This window comes from Grus americana, chromosome Z (assembly GCF_028858705.1).
Source record: "Grus americana isolate bGruAme1 chromosome Z, bGruAme1.mat, whole genome shotgun sequence".
In the NCBI taxonomy this organism is placed as follows: Eukaryota; Metazoa; Chordata; class Aves; order Gruiformes; family Gruidae; genus Grus; species Grus americana.
The window spans coordinates 59,914,983-59,934,416 of record NC_072891.1 but is presented as its reverse complement, the minus strand read 5'-3'; the positions used below and the strand labels follow the sequence as shown (position 1 = coordinate 59,934,416).

At 38.8% G+C, this 19,434-nt stretch overlaps 1 protein-coding gene across 3 annotated transcripts in view; it reads left to right on the top strand.

Annotated features, from left to right (window-relative positions):
- Nucleotides 1-647: 647 nt before the first annotated feature.
- The window catches only part of SLCO4C1 (solute carrier organic anion transporter family member 4C1), a 31,145-nt gene continuing 12,358 nt past the window's right edge, over nucleotides 648-19,434 (top strand). The window contains exons 1-8 of one of the 3 annotated variants that reach the window (XM_054810729.1): nucleotides 648-905; nucleotides 6,064-6,327; nucleotides 10,358-10,552; nucleotides 13,034-13,130; nucleotides 14,053-14,174; nucleotides 15,639-15,754; nucleotides 16,057-16,201; nucleotides 17,854-18,049. In XM_054810729.1, the coding sequence (XP_054666704.1) occupies nucleotides 689-905; nucleotides 6,064-6,327; nucleotides 10,358-10,552; nucleotides 13,034-13,130; nucleotides 14,053-14,174; nucleotides 15,639-15,754; nucleotides 16,057-16,201; nucleotides 17,854-18,049 (1,352 nt within the window). In that variant the 5' untranslated portion in view covers nucleotides 648-688. The remainder of the gene's footprint in view (nucleotides 906-6,063; nucleotides 6,328-10,357; nucleotides 10,553-13,033; nucleotides 13,131-14,052; nucleotides 14,175-15,638; nucleotides 15,755-16,056; nucleotides 16,202-17,853; nucleotides 18,050-19,434) is intronic. The other 2 variants (XM_054810731.1, XM_054810730.1) reach the window with 2 other exon arrangements.

The window sequence follows — 19,434 nt, the reverse complement described above, 5'->3', positions numbered from 1 at the left end:
CCTAAAGTGGGAAAGTACCATGTCTGGAAAAACATTCCTTTCACATTTTCCAACGCTTATAAAGAACATTTTAAATTTTTTTGTTTCTCAGAAGAAATATCAATGAGGAAATGTTGGTAGACAAAATCGATTTGCCCTTTTTGGTGCTGCTGGGTATATGACATTCATATCCGCTGACCTCCATCGCGTCACTCCCCACACCTGCTGTCCGCGGTTCTGCCTCGCGGGCGGCGGGCACCACGGCACGCTTCCACCAGTCGTTAACTGGAAGTTTAAAGCAGAACTTGATTTGGACGCATGAACTTGAAACAAAACACAACCCAGCGCGGCGACAATGTGGACTGGTCCGGCCGGCAGAGAGACGCGGGCCAGGGCCTGGCGGGGCTGGGTGCCGAGGGGCAGGTGCAGGGGCCGGGCGGCGAGGCCGCGGCCACTACAGCCCCTTCCCCGGCCCGGGCTCGGAGAGCATACCACCAATGCAGCGGTCTCGCCGGGCGGCGGGAACCGCGGGACACGGCCCCCAGCGGCCCGGGCGGGGCGGGGCGGGGCCGGGCTGCCCTCCTCGGGGGGAGGGGGAAAGCGCCACCACCTGCCCCCGTCGGGGCCGGCCCGCCCTCGTGGTATTTAGAGGAGCGTTGCGCCCGGGTGTCGTTTGCAGCTCCGGTCGGGCAGTGGTCTCTTGCCCGTCATGAAGCGTGGTGGTATCGAGAACCCGGTGTTTGAGCCACCCAGCCCCGACCTCGGCCGCCAGCGCCAGGTGAGCCCTGCCGGGGCAGGTGGCAGCGTTCCTGCGGCGGCTGAGGAGGGTCCCTGCGGGTGGGGCCACTGCACCCCTAAGGCTCTGCAGCTCTGCAACAACCCCGAGGGCTACCTGGCTGCCTACAGCCTCCTGGCTATCTTCCAAGGTAACCTGTCCCTGCTATGTTGCCTTGAGCTGCTGGCCTCTCTGCTTTCCCTGTGGGACCTGGCCCCTGCAGGTCTTCCACTGCCCTTGGCACATCTTGCTCTCCATCCTGGAGCTGTGGGAGAAGCCAGGTGGGAGCTTGGACTGGGGAAGGCTGGGAAAGAGTGGTGGCAACTGGGGAGGTGGGTTCCTCTAGCTGCCCGAGTCTGGTGCTGTTGCTGTAGAGTGACAGTAGTGGCTTCACTAGGGGAAGAAGGTGCCCTAGTGCCCTGGATAGGGAAGTTACTCATACTGTAGTACTCTCTACTTCACTCTGTTCCTCCTTTTCTTCTTTTCCCACCTACTTTTTTGACCAATTGTGAGTCCATGCTCCATCAGCTCTGTGTTTCATGCTCTTGCCTATACTGTGTCCCCATTGGTTATGGGGAAGTAGTGCTCCATATGTGCCTCACAGATTGAGACATATGAGCTAGGGCATAAAATACATGATATAAACCAATAGACAAAACTGTGATGCCTTAGCATGTACTTTGCCACCTGCCTGTCAATTAAAAAAGTACCTTGGCACGGTTATGTAGGACTTTGGGTAATTAAGATGGCTTTAAAAAAAATCTGGTTTTGTTCTGTGGGTCCTGGTGCAGTTACCTTTGTGACACTTAACTAACAGCTTAATTTAAGCTTGGGGAGAATCTGAAGTTTAGCTTGCTCTTAATTTCTGTTGTTCGGCTTCAGATATTCTTGTCTGTATTTTTGGTTTTCTGTAAGAAGATTTGTTAGGGCCTTGGCAAGCCTTAGCCTTAGAAAGTAGTAATAACAGCTGGGGGGGGGAGGGGAAGCATTAGTGTACCAAAAATACAAATTTGAGGATTGTAAAGCTTAGATATTTGTCTGTCAAATGGAGCTATTGCGTTAATCTTCAGAACCCTTCAACTTTATTGACTAGCTAGGAAAGAAAACTATGAGGCTTTCAAGCTCATCCTTGTTGCTCATAAGGAATGAGACTGCTGTACAGGGTTGAGGGGAGATATAGAAGAAGAGGTTAGGTGCTAGAAGACCAGGCAGCATTCCTGCCTGGAACCACACTGAGGTAACTGGGATGGTCTGAGGACAACTGAGAAGGAGGTTCTGCTTAAAACCTAGAAGGATGTCACTGCTACTTGTGTTGCTTGGAAAATCCTTAAAAGAACCAGCGTCTCTGAGTATGTGTTTTCATGAGCTCTTTGTGATTTCAACCTCTTTAGAATCCTATCTGTTCTTAACACACATGTGTTGTCTTAGAAGAGAAGTATCTAGAGAGTTTTGGGCAGAGCCTGTTGTTTCTTGCTGTATTTGAAAGGCCAGGATACAGTTGGTAGGACCAGGAGGTGATCACTGTTGCAGTTGTCCTGCTGTTAGCTCAAATTTATTTTCTCTAATGTGGTAAAAAGAAAGAGAGGAGTGGAAGAACTTCTTGCACAGCAGATGTTACTGGCAGCTGAGTAGTAGAAGACTTTTAGATCATGCATGTATATTTTTGTAGCTTGAGAATACAGATAGGCCACCAAAAATACCCTGAATGTGACACTGAAAAGTTTCAGATTGTATTACATTAGACAAAGCATCCTGAATATTTTCAGCACTTCTGAATTTGCTATAGCAGTGTTTCTTTAAATCCAGTTTGCTATCCTGATCTGATCATCTGCTCAGCTGAATAATGAATTCAGTATCACTTAAATTTTATCTCTCAGTAGTAGTGTGGATAGGTTCCCAATTATAAAAAGGTCTTGTATCATAAGAATCTCTGTCCCCTTAGGATGCTATGGGTGTTGGCTATGCCACTCATCCAGGTCTTGGTCCTGTTATCTAACTGTAGATGTATGCCAGACCTCAGAGAGGTACCTTTTGACTCTAGTTCAGATTTAGGGCCTTAATGTAAGGAAACTACTGATGCTTGTTTTAAAAGCTGATGTAGGTATGGCTATTACAGATCTTGTGGCATTCTTAATGATGTTATCTAGATTTTTCTGAACAAGTACCTTTCCTTTGGCTAGATTGTAGAAAGGGAATCGGTCACTGAAGACTTGAGTTGCAACTCTTTGAGAAGCAGAAAAAACAAGAATCATTTTCAGACAAGAAATTCAGTGCTGCATGTGAAACTTTGCAAAAATATCCAGGTCTTGCAGCTTCAGAGCTTAGATAAGCACAGAAAACAACTGCTATTTTGAATTAATGTGTGCTACTACCGTACTCTAGCTGTGGGTCTAATTATTTAATTTACCCTCCAAATTACAGAAACCATCACTGAGGAACATAAAATATATCTATAAAGCTTGCTAATGTACTTTCAGGAAAGTTTGCTTCCTAATGTGCTGAAGAATAATGAAGTGATCCTTAACACACTTCTGATGTGTCTAAGTTGTTATACTGGACTTCTTACACAATGAGTGAACATAGTAGGTAGTTATCTGCAGTGACCTGGTACATGTGTGTAGATATTTGTATGTGTGTGTCTAACTGAAGGCATGTATTAGGTTGTTTTCTAGCTGCCCTAGAAAAGAGGTTATTGTTGTCATTAGCACCTGATCTGCTGTATTTCAGCTTCTTGGAAGAGTCCAGGTGAAACTTAACTCTTCATTTCTGGTTGTTTCTGTTTCAAGTATATGTGAAACCTGTATTTCCAGAAGAGAAAACACTTCTTTACGTAGAACATGGTTACATGACTAATACCTGCTTTCTGTATGGCACTTAGAATTGCATAAATGTATGATTGCATCTTGTAATACAATAACCAGATATGCAGCAGTTCATAGCTGTAGTAGCAAACAAGGTAGGAGTTATGTCACTATTTTGAGTATGAAAAGGACTGTTTATTCCTCATGTCAGTAATAATTTTATTAAACAAAACAACAGAACCAGTGTTTGAGATTGGTCCAGTCTAATATATCTGAAAACTCTGGATAGCACTAATATTTTATACCCTGAATAGATTTGTTACTGGAAGGACTTTTATTTTTTTTTTAACTGGGTGTCTGCAAACCACTGCTTTAAAGCCACTGTACTTAGAATAACTGTAGAGCACTTTTTTTGTTAAATGGATGAAGAAAAAACACTCTTGTTTTTCATAGTACAAATGAAGTTGGTTTATGATTAATCTGGCTTTTGTGGATCAGTACACACTGTACCTAAACTTCTAACAGATGTGGCAAGACAATAAGGTTTTGGATGATAATAGTTAAAAAATAATTTCTATACTAATATTTAAGTGTTGAGATGTCCTTGTAGAACTTGTTTTTCTGATCAGGTTAGTATAAGTCAGGTTCCATCATTCCTGAAGAGTCTTTAGTGATTAATCTCTAGATGATGGCATTGGAGAAGTTATGCTGCCATTCATCACATCTACATTTTTACAGATGAAATCTGATTATCCAATAAAATTAACTGCAACATTTTATGGCTTTTACAATGTAAATTAAAGGTGGCAGTTTAAACTACAGGTAAAAGACAAAGTCTTCTAGTTCTGAATTCAACTTGCTACATAGCACAGTGACTTCATGTGAATATTTTAAGGCCTTAGTAAATGTTTTGAGTGCTGGCAATGGGAAGAACTTGTTTGTTCATTCCTTCATGCTAGTGGTGTTCTTTGGTCAATGTTCCTTCAGAAGAAAGCTGCCGAATGTCTAAATAATGGCAGTGGAGTAACATCTGAATGCTTCTGTTAATCCCATATGAATTTAAGTGTGGTGATCAGACTGACTGCTGAAATTGTCATCCTTAATAAAGAGGCCATAGTAGGGTATTAGAAAATTAAGATTGTGCCAAGAGCTGCCTCCTTATAGAAAGCTGAAGTGCTTCATTATGATGTGGATTGCACTGATTAAGAAAACAGCTGGTTGATCACAAATTTGGAGTAACTTTTTTTGTAAGTAGAACAGTCTAGGCAGATCTGTTGAAGTTCAGCCAGTGTAGTTGCACTTCTGGATGGTGCGAGGCTTGTTGAAAACTAACTTAATCCATTTCTGTCCCCAGCCATCTATCCTTCTGTTCTGATCTTGGAATGACAGTAGAGAATTGTGGTTTGAATTTCAGAAAGCAGAAGGATAACTGTAGGGCCTGTGTCATGAGAGATGCTCATCGGTCACCTGTGAGGTCACAGAACCTTTAATCTTATTTGCAACTGTGATTCCAAGACTTCCTAACTTTTTTTCCATGGTATATATTATTATGGGCACAGTAGACTACCATGAAGTTATGTGACACTTATGAAGTACAGGTATTCATCTGACTTATAACAGAATCCTGTTTTGGAACTATAAAAAGTTAACTCCTGTAAATTTAACTACTGGGTCTTGCACAGGTAAACAGAATGTGAGGCAGGATGGGAGATTCAAGTTAGTATCTACAAACAACACTTTAGTAAAACTGGAGGCTGTGTATAAGCATGCAGTAGCAATAGCAGCTTACTTGCTTCTACTTTTGGATCAGTTATTAGGAGTTCACCTGTGCCTAAGTAAGGCAGCTCGTGCAAGGCCTCTTCTCCAGGTTGTCTGATACTTCTGCTTCAGGGAACTTCAGATTCAGAAGGCAATTTTTTTTCTCAGTTAATCTCAATTGCTCTGAAACAGAGGCAAAGTATTTTTAAACAGCTTTACACTTTTTTATATTATAGGGAAGGATGTCTGTTCAAAAGCTTTCTTATATCTTTCCTTTGTGATGGCAGGGAGGAAATCATGTTTGTTTGACAATCATGACTTGAAAGCTGTGTCCTGAATGTGCTTCAGTTGTAGCTTGTATTCTAATGCGAGTCATAACCTTGACTATTTCCTTTTAATTTGTACTGTATCTTGTGACACTAAAGTATTCTGTTTGAAATCTGTTTCAAACTGCATCTAGAACCTTAATACATCAACAGTGTTTGAGGCATAGTATTTTCTTGGTTTAATACTTGAATGTTGAACCTTTAATGTCCACAGGAGAGAATAAAATTGAATAGGTCCTGTGCAGTTTAGCTGGCTTAATTTGACACTGTATCAACCCACAATATACCTGGATTTCAAAGCTAAATACCTTAAAATATAGCTTTGTAAATATATTCACTTTAACCTTTCCATCACACAATGGTAAGTTTGCCCTTGCAACTCTATCAAATTATCTTTGACTAATTATCTCCTTTTTTTTTGTAGGTATTGTGGTAAATGGCCTGATTAACATTAGTATTTCAACAATTGAGAAGCGTTATGAATTGAACAGTTCCCTCACTGGCTTAATCTCTGCAAGCTATGACATTGCTTTTTGTATATTATCACTGTTTGTATCTTTCTTTGGAGAAAGAGGGCACAAACCACGATGGCTTGCTTTCTCAGCCTTTATGCTAGGATTGGGCTCACTTATATTTTCCTTACCACACTTCAGCAGTGGAAAATACCACTATGGAGCCAAACTTGAAGGTAAGCTTATCCTTATGTTTTGAAAATGATTTAAAAAAATCTTTGCAGCAACTTGGTGCAATTCTTATTTTGGTATTTAATTTAGTTTATCTCCATTGAAGTCCTAAAATCAGGGTATTATCTCTAACACTGAAAATAAAATGATTCTGTGAAATCCATAAGTTCAAGAGATTGCCCCTCTACTCCACTCTTGTGAGACCCCACCTGGAGTACTGCATCCAGCTCTGGGGGCCCCAGTACAGGAGAGACGTGGAGCTGTTGGAGCAAGTCCAGAGGAGGGCCATGAAGCTGATCAGAGGGATGGAGTGCCTTTTCTATGAGGACAGGCTGAGAGAATTGGGATTGTTCAGCCTGGAGAAAGGAAGGCTCTGGCGAGATCTCATTGCGGCTTACCAGTTTCTGAAGGGGGCCTACAGGAAAGCTGGAGAGGGACTGTTTATGAGGGAGTGTAGTGACAGGACAAGGGGTAATGGGTTTAAGCTGAAGGAGGGTCGATTTAGATGAGATGTTAGAAAGAAATTCTGTACTGTGAGAGTGGTGAGGCACTGAAACAGGTTGGCCAGAGAGGTTGTGGGTGCCCCCTCCCTGGAAGTGTTTAAGGCCAGGTTGGATGAGGCTTTGGGCAGCGTGGTCTAGTGGAGGGTGTCTCTGCCCATGGTAGGGGTGTTGGAACTAGATGATCTTTAAGGTCCCTTCCAACCCAAACCATTCTATGATACATTTCTCTTCTCATAAAACAAGATGTTAAGTGCAGTGTGCTTAATGCTAACTACTTGCATCTCAACTTAGTGACACACCTGTAACTAATAAAGAAACATCCAGATATCTTTAAAGCAAGATGACTTAATCTTTTAGGATTGTCTTAATTATTATTGCAATGTTTAATCAGATTTATGCCTTTAATGACTAAGCATATTAGAGTGCTCACTGAAAAAATCAGTAGCTGTTAAGCAATCTAATAGAAGGTTCTCAGTCTTCTGGTTGTTGATTCTCAAATTAGGGTTTTTTAAGTGTTAATCACATAACGTACTTCCATGAGCTTCCAGGTTCAGATATGGACCACTAGCTTACCAAAGTTCTTTAACTATTATTCCCCATATAATAATTGAGGATCTGAGGCAGAAGTTAATTGAACTTTTAACTGAACAAGGCCAAAAGAAAAGACTCTTCAGTGTTTGGAGGCTACAATCAGATGATTGCTTGTTACTCCCTAGTGGAGGGGCAAGAGCTCACTTGCTCCTGGCTTTGACAGTCCCATTTCTCTACAATTTCAGTTTCAGTATTACCCTCACTACTTCACTAGTATGGAAGGGAAGCTGAATTTAATGCAAAGAAAGTTCCAGCTTGATTGTAGGGTTTTTATTGAAACAAGATACTGACAGGATAGGAGTGTGAAGGGAGGTGACCAACTGTTGCAACTGATTTCTCTCCCTACTACAAATTTTGGTTGAAATCTCAAAGAGTCTGTTCCTGTTTCATCAAACACTTGCTACTTTATCAACCATTAAAGAAGCTGTAGGTGTTGATACCTTATTAGGGCTCATGTTCCACGTTGCCCTTTGAAATCTAAAAGCTGTAGGGAAAACTTTAAATGGAACATGTGCTTTCTTCTCCATGACATAGGAAGCTGACTGAATTCATCCTGTTTTGACTACTGTAATGCAGGTACCTATGCTGTGACTGTATTGAGCAGATTTAAGGACTTAAGCTGACTTAAGCAAAATGCTATCAAAAATAAATGACTACAGAGTGCAGGGAATGTCTGCACCATGACAGGCTTGGCATAAATCTGCAGGTGCTGTGCAATGGCATCCTTAACAGTTAAGTTAACCACTGTACATGATTTTATAGGATGTCTGGTTTAGCTAGTTCTGATGTTGCTAAAGCATCTTAAACTCTGCAACTAAATGGATAGTTAATAGCACCGTACCCTAACACCTCTTCTTTGTTGCTTATTTGTTTGGATGAGTAGTTTATGGAGATTTTAATGTATTGAGAGTAAACTCTCTCATTTGATGCTTTGTATTGAAATCTACCACCTAATTTATTTCTGAACAATTCCTAGTTGGTTACTTAATTATTTATGGTCATCTGTTGTATGTAAGTACAGTGAGTTTCACCTACACGACAACTTCAAAGTATAGTTCAGAGCAATATTTAATATGGCTGCCAGGTTAATTAATAGATCTAGTCTGGAATACAAAATACATCTAGCCTCCAATATAAGACTTACAGATTTCCTGGAACTTGCTGGTTTACCTTGAGATATTAATTTACTTTTATTCTGAGTATATAGATATCCTACTCTACAAAACTATTCAATTAGTAGTATTTATCATAATAACACTCATTGGAAATAGTTTAATCCACTTCATATTCAAAGAGTAGCTAACCAATGGCCTGCCTACTTACAGAAAATTTTAGCCACGCAAACATGTCTTGTCTAATCTCCAGAAAGGCTTCAGATTCAAATTTGTAACCTAGATGTAACCAGCTATTCTGGTAACTTTTCTAGGTTACATGGGGTCTTCAGTGTCTCGGCTGGTTCTGGTATTTGTAGTCAGGAGCTCCATCTAGTGGTTTGCTTGTAATAAAACCTTTCTGTATTTGATTACCCGTAGACGGTACAGAGGATTGTAAAAATTCCGGATGTTATAAGCAATGGACTTTTAAACTTCTGTCTCAGATTTTATTGAAACATGCTTAAATTTTTAAAAGATGCCTGTCACAGCAAATGTGAAATGTAGATCTTCACTTGACACAAGGAAGATAACTTTATTGTGAGAACATTCAAGCATTGGAACAGGTTACCCAGAAAGACTGTGCATCCTCTGAGTGGTTTCAAGACCTTGCTGAGTAAAGTCCTGAGCAACTTGGTCTGCATTCACTTCTGACCCTGTTTGGATTAAGAAGTTGGACTACATGATTCCTTGTATTTGTCCTCTAAGCCTGAAGTGTGGACGAACTTGCCTTCTGTTTTCTTAAGTAAAAAGTGTTCTCAAATGTAAAAGGACCTGAGAAAAATGATGTAATAATTTTGTAGTAAAGTACTGAGAATTAATCAGTCTACTCATCTGATCTGAAGGGTGTTTTCATATATTTGCTCTGTATGGATTGTTTCCACTAAACTGATGAGTTCATCCTCTTCCTTAGGGCTGTATGCTGTTCTGTGGAAAAACCTGGAAAGAACCATGCTTGGTCTTGTGTTTTGGGTCTTGTTACTTGGGACTGTGTGCTAGTAAAAGTGCAATGATGGCATGAAAGAGGAGAAAAGAAAACATACTCCTTGTCTTCACTTCCTCTTGTCTCTTCCCCCCTTATAGTGCCAAACATTACAGGAGCAGGTGCAAACTTAGGCTGTTCTACCTCTGCTTCCCTTTGTGTGTGTGTCTGGACAAGTACAGAGACTTTACATTAACTTCTCATTCTGGAGATATGGCAGTGTGTGCTCTGAGAGATAGTGGTGTGGCTTTTAAGTTGTGCATTGTTTTTTTGTAGTTGGTTTTTTATGTAACTACTTGTGAAAACAGCATATGAGAAGGGAGGATTATCTTTGCTTGCAACTCTGAACTTTCCTCTCCAGCAGTCCAACTTTCCTCAGGGTTTTCAGGCTACTCTGTCACTTAAGAATGGAAGTTGTTGTTAGTGCTCCTCAGAATCGTACAAGAACAAAATGAAGTGCCTGTTACCTAGGAGTATTCACTAACTTGTTGAATTTGATAGGGATTTTTTGCATACTTCTGGTCCATAATGCTTTCAACAAGCCAATGTTTTAATATGGCTATTTCATCTATCTTTCCTTCCTAGTAAGGAAACAAAAACCAAGCCATGATAGTATTTCTTTTGGGGGACATGATATCAGAGAAGGTTAGGGCACTGTCATATAGGATATATTAGCAGGCCTGAAAATGGGAGCCTGGGACTAACAGCACTTCATGTGTAGTTTAGCTTTCAGTACAGGTTTTTCTTCAGTTGAACTGTGATGAGCTGGGTAACAGAATTTTAAAGTCTTGCTGTCTCTGTCTTTCAGATACATGCCAAATTTCAGGAACAAGCTCTACTAACTTCACTTGCAGTGCCAGCACAAAGTCTTCACTTCCCAACTATCTGTATGTCTTTATCCTGGGACAACTGCTGCTGGGAGTTGGAGGAACTCCACTATATACTTTGGGGACAGCTTTTATTGATGATAGTGTCCCAAAACACAAGTCTTCCCTTTATATAGGTAACTTTTAAAACTGTTTATAACACATTGTCTGGTTAGATCATAGACTGCAATGTCTTAGAAATGCTCTTATGAATTCCACTAATTAAATCAATCTTGTCGTTGCTTATTTGCATGTATAAAATGTTTCTATATCAGTTACTGTACAAGTTAAGTATTGATCTGCTCTAAGTGTCACGTCTTTGCATGTCGTAGTTACTATCTAACAGTAGACTGTCCCCTTAGTGCAGGGACACTCCTGAGCATCACATGATCAATGCAGTTCTCTAGCCACATACAAATCTGGCACTTCAGGAGGAAATACTGGAAGTATCTCTTCTTAATTGAAAGTAAAGGGATTGCCTAGAAACATGGAGAATGTATTTGTCTTACTGTGGGGCTGTTTGAAAGCTAAGAAATACTAATTCTTAGCAGTGGTTTTTAATCTTTCCAGTAAGCACTATCTGGGTTATGTATATTTTTACTGCCAAGTTCCTTGTAGTCTAAGAGTGTTTTCTATAGCTTTGATACTTGCTATTTTCCCCATTTTAGGTGTAAGCTGATAGAAGTATTTTAGCTATACTGGTAATTCGCAGGAGGAATTCAAAGCATCTTAGATTCCTGGATTGTTTTCCAGATGAAATCAATATTTTTAGGGGGCAAAATTGAAATCATCATCTATTTGCGTACAATTCTTGCTTAATTGTTCCAGGCAAGTCACTTCATTTAATGCCAACAAATAGAATAGTTGCATATGTTAAATAATAGACAGCTTTTATTTTTGCTGTTTCTTTATACTGAGAGAGAAGATTATTACACTTCTTATTTCACTGGCTTCAGAAAATAGAGCAGAATTAGGGCTATCTGTATGATTACAGGATCAAGAAGTGACCTGAAAACTCAGGAGAATGGTGTTAGTGTTCATACTTAAAACATAACAGACCAATACAGTAATTTAATGCTTGTGCAGTCTTCAGACAACTGCTCAGTTCAGAACAACAGTGTATTCTGCCTAATATAACAAAACTAGAAGACAAGTGAGTAGACAGGTAGCTACATTAAGCCTTAATTGTTTTTCTTGCTTTTATGCAATGTATTGAGGATTTAAAATATATTGTGTTAGTCTGCCTAATGCAAGAAGGCTTGTGCAAGACAGCAAAAAAACCCCAAACAACCCCTAAATCTTTCTGCTAGTGACTGTAAATAGCTGCTAACACCTTAGACTATAGGCTTTTAACTCATAAGGTGGTGGTTTCTTTCTCTTCTGAAAATGGGTGTGTTTTCACAAGGACTGTTCTTTTCTTGCTGAACTGAGGCATCTACATCTAAAGTCAATGAAAAGTTAAGCAATTCTGAATGGTAATTCAAACTGAATGGTCTGTAGGAGGAAATAGGCACCTTCTAAGCCAGGTTCAAAGTTCTGTAGGATGAATGTGGACTTAACTCGGAGAGATCCTATGAGCATGTCAGTATTTCCAAAATACAGGAAAACCTGGGATATGTCAATATTTATTCTGACTTACTGATTGTCCCCTTCTGTGTCCCTTCCCACTCCCATATTATTCCTTCTTGCTATCTAAAGAGTTAAATAATACTAAATCAGGATCCAGGAACTTTGGAAACAATTGAGAAATCCAGATTCTTCAACCTAGGGAAAAGCATAGAATATTGGCAGTAAGGATGCATGTCCTACCAATTATTTAGAGAGATCTAGTTATTAGTTGCAAGCTTTTATCTGCACAGACAGTGCTCCTGCCAGCAGTGTAAAGTACCATAGAAGTCTGGCTGGTAAGTCAGGGAGACTATTGTGACATTGAGAAAATCTTGTCCTAAGGTAAAAAAAAAAAGATAGACCTAAGAGTGCTTTTCAGTAGGATATGGTTACACCTGTAACTTTGGGGTTGTTTTGTGTGTCTTCTTAGGTTTTTTGAGTTTTTTAGGACTGTCAGGAGCTGTTAAGAGCCCTGGCTTTGTATTTTAATGCTCATATCAATAAATGGAAGTGCATATGATTGAGCTCTCAGTGAACTCAAGGGGCAGATAATACTCCAGTCAAAAGCTTTAATGGAACCCTGGCTTCTGGTCTTGGCAGATCTAAAACCCAACTGAAGACCCAAAATAAAAATATGTAGGTTCTTAAAGATTGTGGGCATGCACTATTAACAACTGATGCTGATAACAACCTCCTCACTTCAGAAACTTTTTTCACAAGCTAACTTGTGATTGTAGGCACAAGATGTGCAAAAGGTAATCTAATAATGCATAAAGATGCTGTCGGTGAAGTGTCTTTTGCTGAACTGAGTTGCAGATTTTAATGAGCTACGAACTTTCTTGTTCAGTGACAAATACAAATCTTGTCTTGTACATGCTATAGTCAAAATAATGACAGTGAAAGAACAGGTTGAATTACAGAAACCATTTGGTCTGAAGTTGATTTAGGATTTATTTTTTTTAAGAAAGCTTTAAAAATGTATGGTGAACTTGATATATATTCTCTTCTAGGAATTGGCTATGCCATGTCACTGCTGGGTCCTGCTATTGGCTATGTCTTAGGAGGGCAGTTACTGAATATTTATATTGATATCCAGCTCCCAGAAAGGCAAGATACACTCTTCTGCTTTCTATTTTCTTTTCCTAATAATTCTTACTAAAATCTTCACCTGTTTTCCATGTGATGAGGAGAAGTTGTGAGGAGTATTTCTGTTTGGAAAATACTGCTTTTTCAAGAGCTTCTTTACCTTGGTAACAAGTTGCATTCACAAGGGCTTCTAGCAAATGAGTTACTTCCTACAGTGAGGAATCACTCTGTGTGTGAAAGTTTCTCTGTATTGCAAATATGTAGTTCTAGCTTTGAAGTATTAGCTATTTTAAAGCTGATTAACACAAATTGCTTTTTCTTTTGATTAGTTGCTCATTTAGGGTTAGATTGAAACTACTGATTTTTTTGTGCAAAAGTTTTCCCTGAGGTGGGATATAAGGTAGGATACAACTACTTATCTCCTGGGGAAGAACTTGCTAGACAATCTACCAATTGAGTAATAGTACACTATTCAAAAAATAATGTTATAGATTGTACTACTGTGCAAACCAACAACTTCATTTACGCTTTTATTTCCTCTGTTTTAGGGACTTCAGATCAATGCAATGGCATTCTGAACTTCTGTACTGGCTTTCACATAAATCATTGATTCTGAAGATTCTTTCTAAAACCAACTTTTTAAGTATCTTAATGCTACAGGATCTTGAAATCTGGGCCAAATAATGGCCTTTAAATCAGAATGAATTTGATTAATGAGTTGAAAGCTCTATTTGATAAAATGCAATATTTTTATAATAGAGCTGATGAATGTGCTTTAAACAAGCAAACAATAAACTTAATACATATAGGAAACAAGAAAATTACAATAATCAAAGGCATTCTGTTAAATCAATATTAAAAAAAATCCAGTTCACTGACATCTGATATTGCTGACTTGAATTCATGAACAGTAAATCTGCTTTTTTCCAAATTATTTTTCCAGTACAAAGATGGATCAAGATGACCCACGTTGGCTTGGAGCATGGTGGATAGCATTTCTTGCATGCTTTTTTGCAATTTGGCTTCTTATAATACCTTTTTCGTGCTTTCCAAAACACCTTCCAGGTAAATGTTTAACAATCATGGGCTACTTTGAAAGAGACATTTGTTTATAATTATTGTTTATACACAGCTGGACTGAGAGATTGATCCCTCTTTGATTCTGTTTCTGTTAATTGTTTTTGGCTAAAACGTGATAATAAAGACCTTATTTCCAATATGCAGCCTTTAAAACAAGGCAAGTGGGCTAGAGGGAGGATCTTATGTATATAATGATATATGGTAGGACTAGAAAAGGGTACTGCATGGAAATTGATGGTCAAAGTTTGGAAGATGCTTGCAGCTAAGCACCCAGGACTGTATTTAAAGCTGCTATGGTACCCACCAAAAATCATAAGGAAATTCCACAGACTTACATTATGCATTATTGTCTCTGATTCTATTGCCTTATTTTGTGTGGAATAATAAAGCATGAATCAAAGTAGTAGTAGAGAGCAGTAAGGTCTCCCCTCAGCCTCCTCTTCTCCAGACTAAAGCATCCCAGTTCCCTCAGCTGCTCCTCATAAGACTTGTTCTCTAGACCCTTCACCAGCTTCATTGCCCTTCTTTGGACATGCTCCAGCACCTCAATGTCCTTTTTGTAGTGAGGGGCCCAAAAGTGAGCATGGTACTCAAGGTGTGGCCTCACCAGTGCTGAGTACAAGGGGACAATCACTTCCCTAGTCCTGTTGGCCACACTGTTTCTGATACAAGCCAGGATGCTGTTGGCCTTTTGGCCACCTGGGCACGCTGCTGGCCCATATTCAGCCAGCTATCAACCAGCACCCCCATGTGCTTTTCTGCTGGTCAGCTTTCTAGCCACTCTTCCCCAAGCCTGTAGCATTGCATGGGGTTGTTGTCACCCAAGGGCAGAACCTGGCACTTGGCCTTGTTGAACCTCATACAATTGACCTCGTCCCAATGGTGCAGCCTGTCCAGATCCCTCTGTAGAGACTTTCTACCCTTCAGCACTCTTGCCCATCAACTCTTCTTACAGCCAAGACCTTCCAATGGAAGCATTACGCTTTCAACCACATTCTTCTTTCTGCAGCAATACATTATTGAACTTTTTATTATAGAATCATAGAATGGTTTGGGTTGGAAGGGACCTCAAAGATCATCTAGTTCCAACCCCCCTGCCATGGGCAGGGACACCCTCCACTAGACCACGTTGCTCAAAGCCCCATCCAACCTGGTCTTGAACACTTCCAGGGATGAGGCATCCACAACTTCTCTGGGCAACCTGTTTCAGTGCCTCACCACCCTCACAGTAAAGAATTTCTTCCTAATATCTAATCTATATCTACCATCTTTCAGTTTAAAGCCATTACCTCTTGTTCTATTACTATATGCACCAATAAAATACTGAAGAAGACTTAAATGTTGAGGTTAGTTTTCCCATGGAAAGGAAACACTTACTTTGATGCTTTTTCTGACTTTAAGAGCACAAGTATTCAATGTTTTCATTGTCATAAATATGCTCATTTGTAGGAACAGCAAAAATACAGGCTGAAAAAATATCTGAAACTCATAATGATGGGAGTGAAGTACTTGTTGAGACCAAGAATATTGGAAAAAGTTTTAAAGACTTTCCCATGGCTCTCCTGGTAAGGAAATCTTGAATTTACTAAAACTGATATATTGTGAGAAATGCAATTGTTTTTCAAGTAATACATAAGCATTCAGAAATGTAACTGCTGCTTTATCATATTGTAATAGGGAAGTCTCTTTAGTGCTACTGATAATTTAATGCATATTCAATTTATTGATGCTTAAGATTTTTAAAGCAAGAAAAGCATATTGGCAAAGTTTCACATAAGAGTATCTACTTTAAAATATAGTCACTTTTAGTTTACATGGTACTACAATGAAATAATTTCCTGAGTGTCATGCTAATTTCCCTCCATAGATACTGTTGAAGAATCCAGTGCTTATGTGTCTAATAATAGCCAGTTCTTCAGAAGCTTTGGTTGCTACTGGCTTTGCCACATTTCTACCAAAGTTTATAGAAAATCAGTTTGGAAAGACATCAAGTTTTTCAGCAACTCTTGGAGGTAATGCGGCTCTTCCTTTTTTAAATCTTCAATATATTGTGCTGAACACCTCATTAACACTATAGGTGGAAGCTTATATAAGTATTTTGTGTTTGTCTGAGGTAATTGTGAATATATTTATATGAAATGCAGTTTTCACAGCAGAAACAATATTTTTATATTATTCTTGCCTGAAAACCCTGGTACTTAATCCATCAAGGGTGCAAAGCTGCTTGTCTGTAAGCTTGGAAGACTTGATACTTGTATTCAAAGTAGAATGAGAATTTTGTGTGCTGCTGAAACTAATTTATTGCTTTTTTTTTATTCTTGGTAGAAAACACTTAATTTTCTTCATTTAAAATTAGCTAAAGGAGCATTAAGCCTTAGTCTCTACTAAAGGAAGCAACATGAAGGGCAGCTGGAAAAAAACCACTGCTTACTGCAAGTAAAGGATTGACTTGGCCTTTCCCTTCCACCATAACACTACAGTGAAATAGCTTACAATAAAATTACTAATCAGGGTATATTATAAAACTATTGTGTAACTGCTGCTATAGTTGACCCACTGTCACTTCTACATATCAGGTAATAGGAATTAATAGGTAGAACACAGGAAGGCTATTAAAAGCTGAGAATTGGAGAAACAGAAAAATCTGATGGAAGAGCTGTGCTAGGTAGGATCACATTATTAACTCTGACACAGTTACTTCTGAAGAATATAACCAGATCAAGGCAGATAGGCCAACAGATGCTTGCAGTATGGCAGACAATATTTTCTGGAACATGTCTTGCTAAATTACTTCAGCTGTATAATGCTGGAATATAAGCATATACTAGTTCAAGTTCTCTTTCTCCAACAGAAATATATTTGGGAGAGGCTTTCTGAATGACTTACTCCCCTGGATAATACTAGATAGTACTACCACTATTCAGGTATCATTGCTTCAAAACAAAGTATCTGCAAGTTTTACATAGAAATACATTGCAATATGTGCTCAATTGTTAAGCAGTAATCAGTAGTGAAGTGGAAAACTGAATGTTCCTTTTTTGTCTATAGACCTTGTTAGAATTTATTTTTAATTTGTGTTGAAAATATTGATAGTGTTAATCCAATGAACAGATTTAAAGAAATGTCTACATTAATGTTGAAAGCTAGCTGTACCTGAACTAATGTTGAGCTAGCCAGTTTAAGTGTTACCAAAGACCATGCTAACTATTTAAACTACCTTTGATTATGAGTGTCTTTGGCCTGTGCAGTTCTGCCACTGCACCTGAACTGTCTTTAAAATTAGCTGTCTCAGGTCAGTGCAAGTTACACTGAGTTCTGTGTTATATTGTAGATTAGCCATATAAGAATACTCAGTTATGTATTTGGGATCTGAACTGGTATTCAGAGATTCTTGCCCAGTATATAGTATTTTAAGTAATCTAGTTTTGCTGTATAAGTTGTAGTCTCAGGCTGAACTTCTAGAAAGGCTAAAGAAAATGTAAGAGTAGAATAAATTACTGATGCTGACAGATTCTGGTAGGATGGTAGAAAATTACATCACGTGGACTGCATCTTAAGATACAGGTAACTGTTGTGACTTTTTAACATAAAATTGCACTCTAAACGGCTTCATTAATTATATCTTGCATTTTTGTGTAATTGCTGGTGTCTTGTTTTTCTCTAGGGCTTGTATTAATTCCAGCAGCAGCACTAGGCCAAATCATAAGTGGCATCTTGGTTTCCAAGTGCAAAATGGATTGCAAAAGCATAATCAAGTTCATCATAGGCACTTGTTCAGTGGCCCTGCTATTAAACACAGTATTTTTATTTGCTAAATGTGGGAATGAACCTTTCGCAGGTGTCTCTGAAACATATAATGGGTAAATATATTTTAATGCACTCTTGGGTTTGGTGTTAATTTTTGAAAAAGTAAGCTATATCACAGAATACAAAAACTTTAAAATGTCATATTTTTGCCTTGATCTATGAAACTGAAATGTTTTCTGGAACCTTAGTCTTAGAATCTTTGTGTAATAGATGATTAAGAAAATGTTAATGATACGTTGCCTGAAATATGTTCTGAGCACACTGGACACGCGTGATAAAAAATCCTAGCTTCTGTAACCATTCTGTGTGTTGTAACCATGGTATTGACTACAGCTAACTTTGTATCTCTGTAGAAGTAGCATGTCTTTTGCATCTTGTTTTAACTGACTCCTAACAATCTAGGCAGTTTGTTCCTACCAGTCTGCCACGTGCAACAATTTCATGAGAACTGAGATGCACTGCAACTTAAACTAATTGCAATTTTTCCCTAGAAAAACAAATCAATTATTATAGCATCAGGTTCTAGCATATCTAGCCTCTATTTACAAAGGCGGCTTTCTTTTCTTTCCTGGCAAAATGGCTGATAGAGGTAGAAATTTAATGCAAACAGAGCATAGGTCAGTGACCAAAGTTGAAGAATAAAATGGGTGGAGTACCATGGTTAACTGAAACATAATTCAAAATATTTTTGGCTAACCTGTAGGAAAGACTTCTCTTAAACAATATGTACTTTTCATTCCCTTAACACAAATGCATTCCTAATGAGAATGGAGTCTATCACTCCTTTTTAGATATTTGTGGTAATTGTAACAAATTTTAGTATCAATGTTCTTCCTGTTGCTGTGAACAAAGCTTAGTCTGGAAACAAGTATAGCAGTAGGAAAAAAGTCAGAAAAGTGACAGTAAAAATGAAGCAACATTAGAAATAAATATCTGCAAGGATAAGCATTCTTTAGAGAATGGATTTCTAAGTCCACTTTTAAAACTTCAGCATTGAATGTATGTGATCAAATCACCAGCGTAGGCATTAATGTTTCAAATACCCAATCATGCCTTATTAAGGAATTAAGTACAAGATTATAATGTTTCAGTTCTCATAATTTTTAATACGACACATTTCTGTGTCGTATTTTAAACAATGTTTAAAAGCAGGAGGAAGGCAGCTAGCTGTGTCAAAACTGTGCTCTCAAGTGGTCAATTACTCTGTCATGAATTTACAGAGCTACAGGCAACCTCAGCTGTTTGAGGGTCTGCCAAAGAGCCAGATGCTGTTCAAAATAACTTGAGTAGGCTGGTGGCTAGGGACTGGTAACTGCCACTTGAAAAAAATCATAAGCATGAGCAGCATACTGTGCAACTAGGTGAATAAATTATCAACACATTTTTGTTATTTTCCCCAAATCCCCCATTTTAGAAAAGGGTTAGGTACCTCTATCTT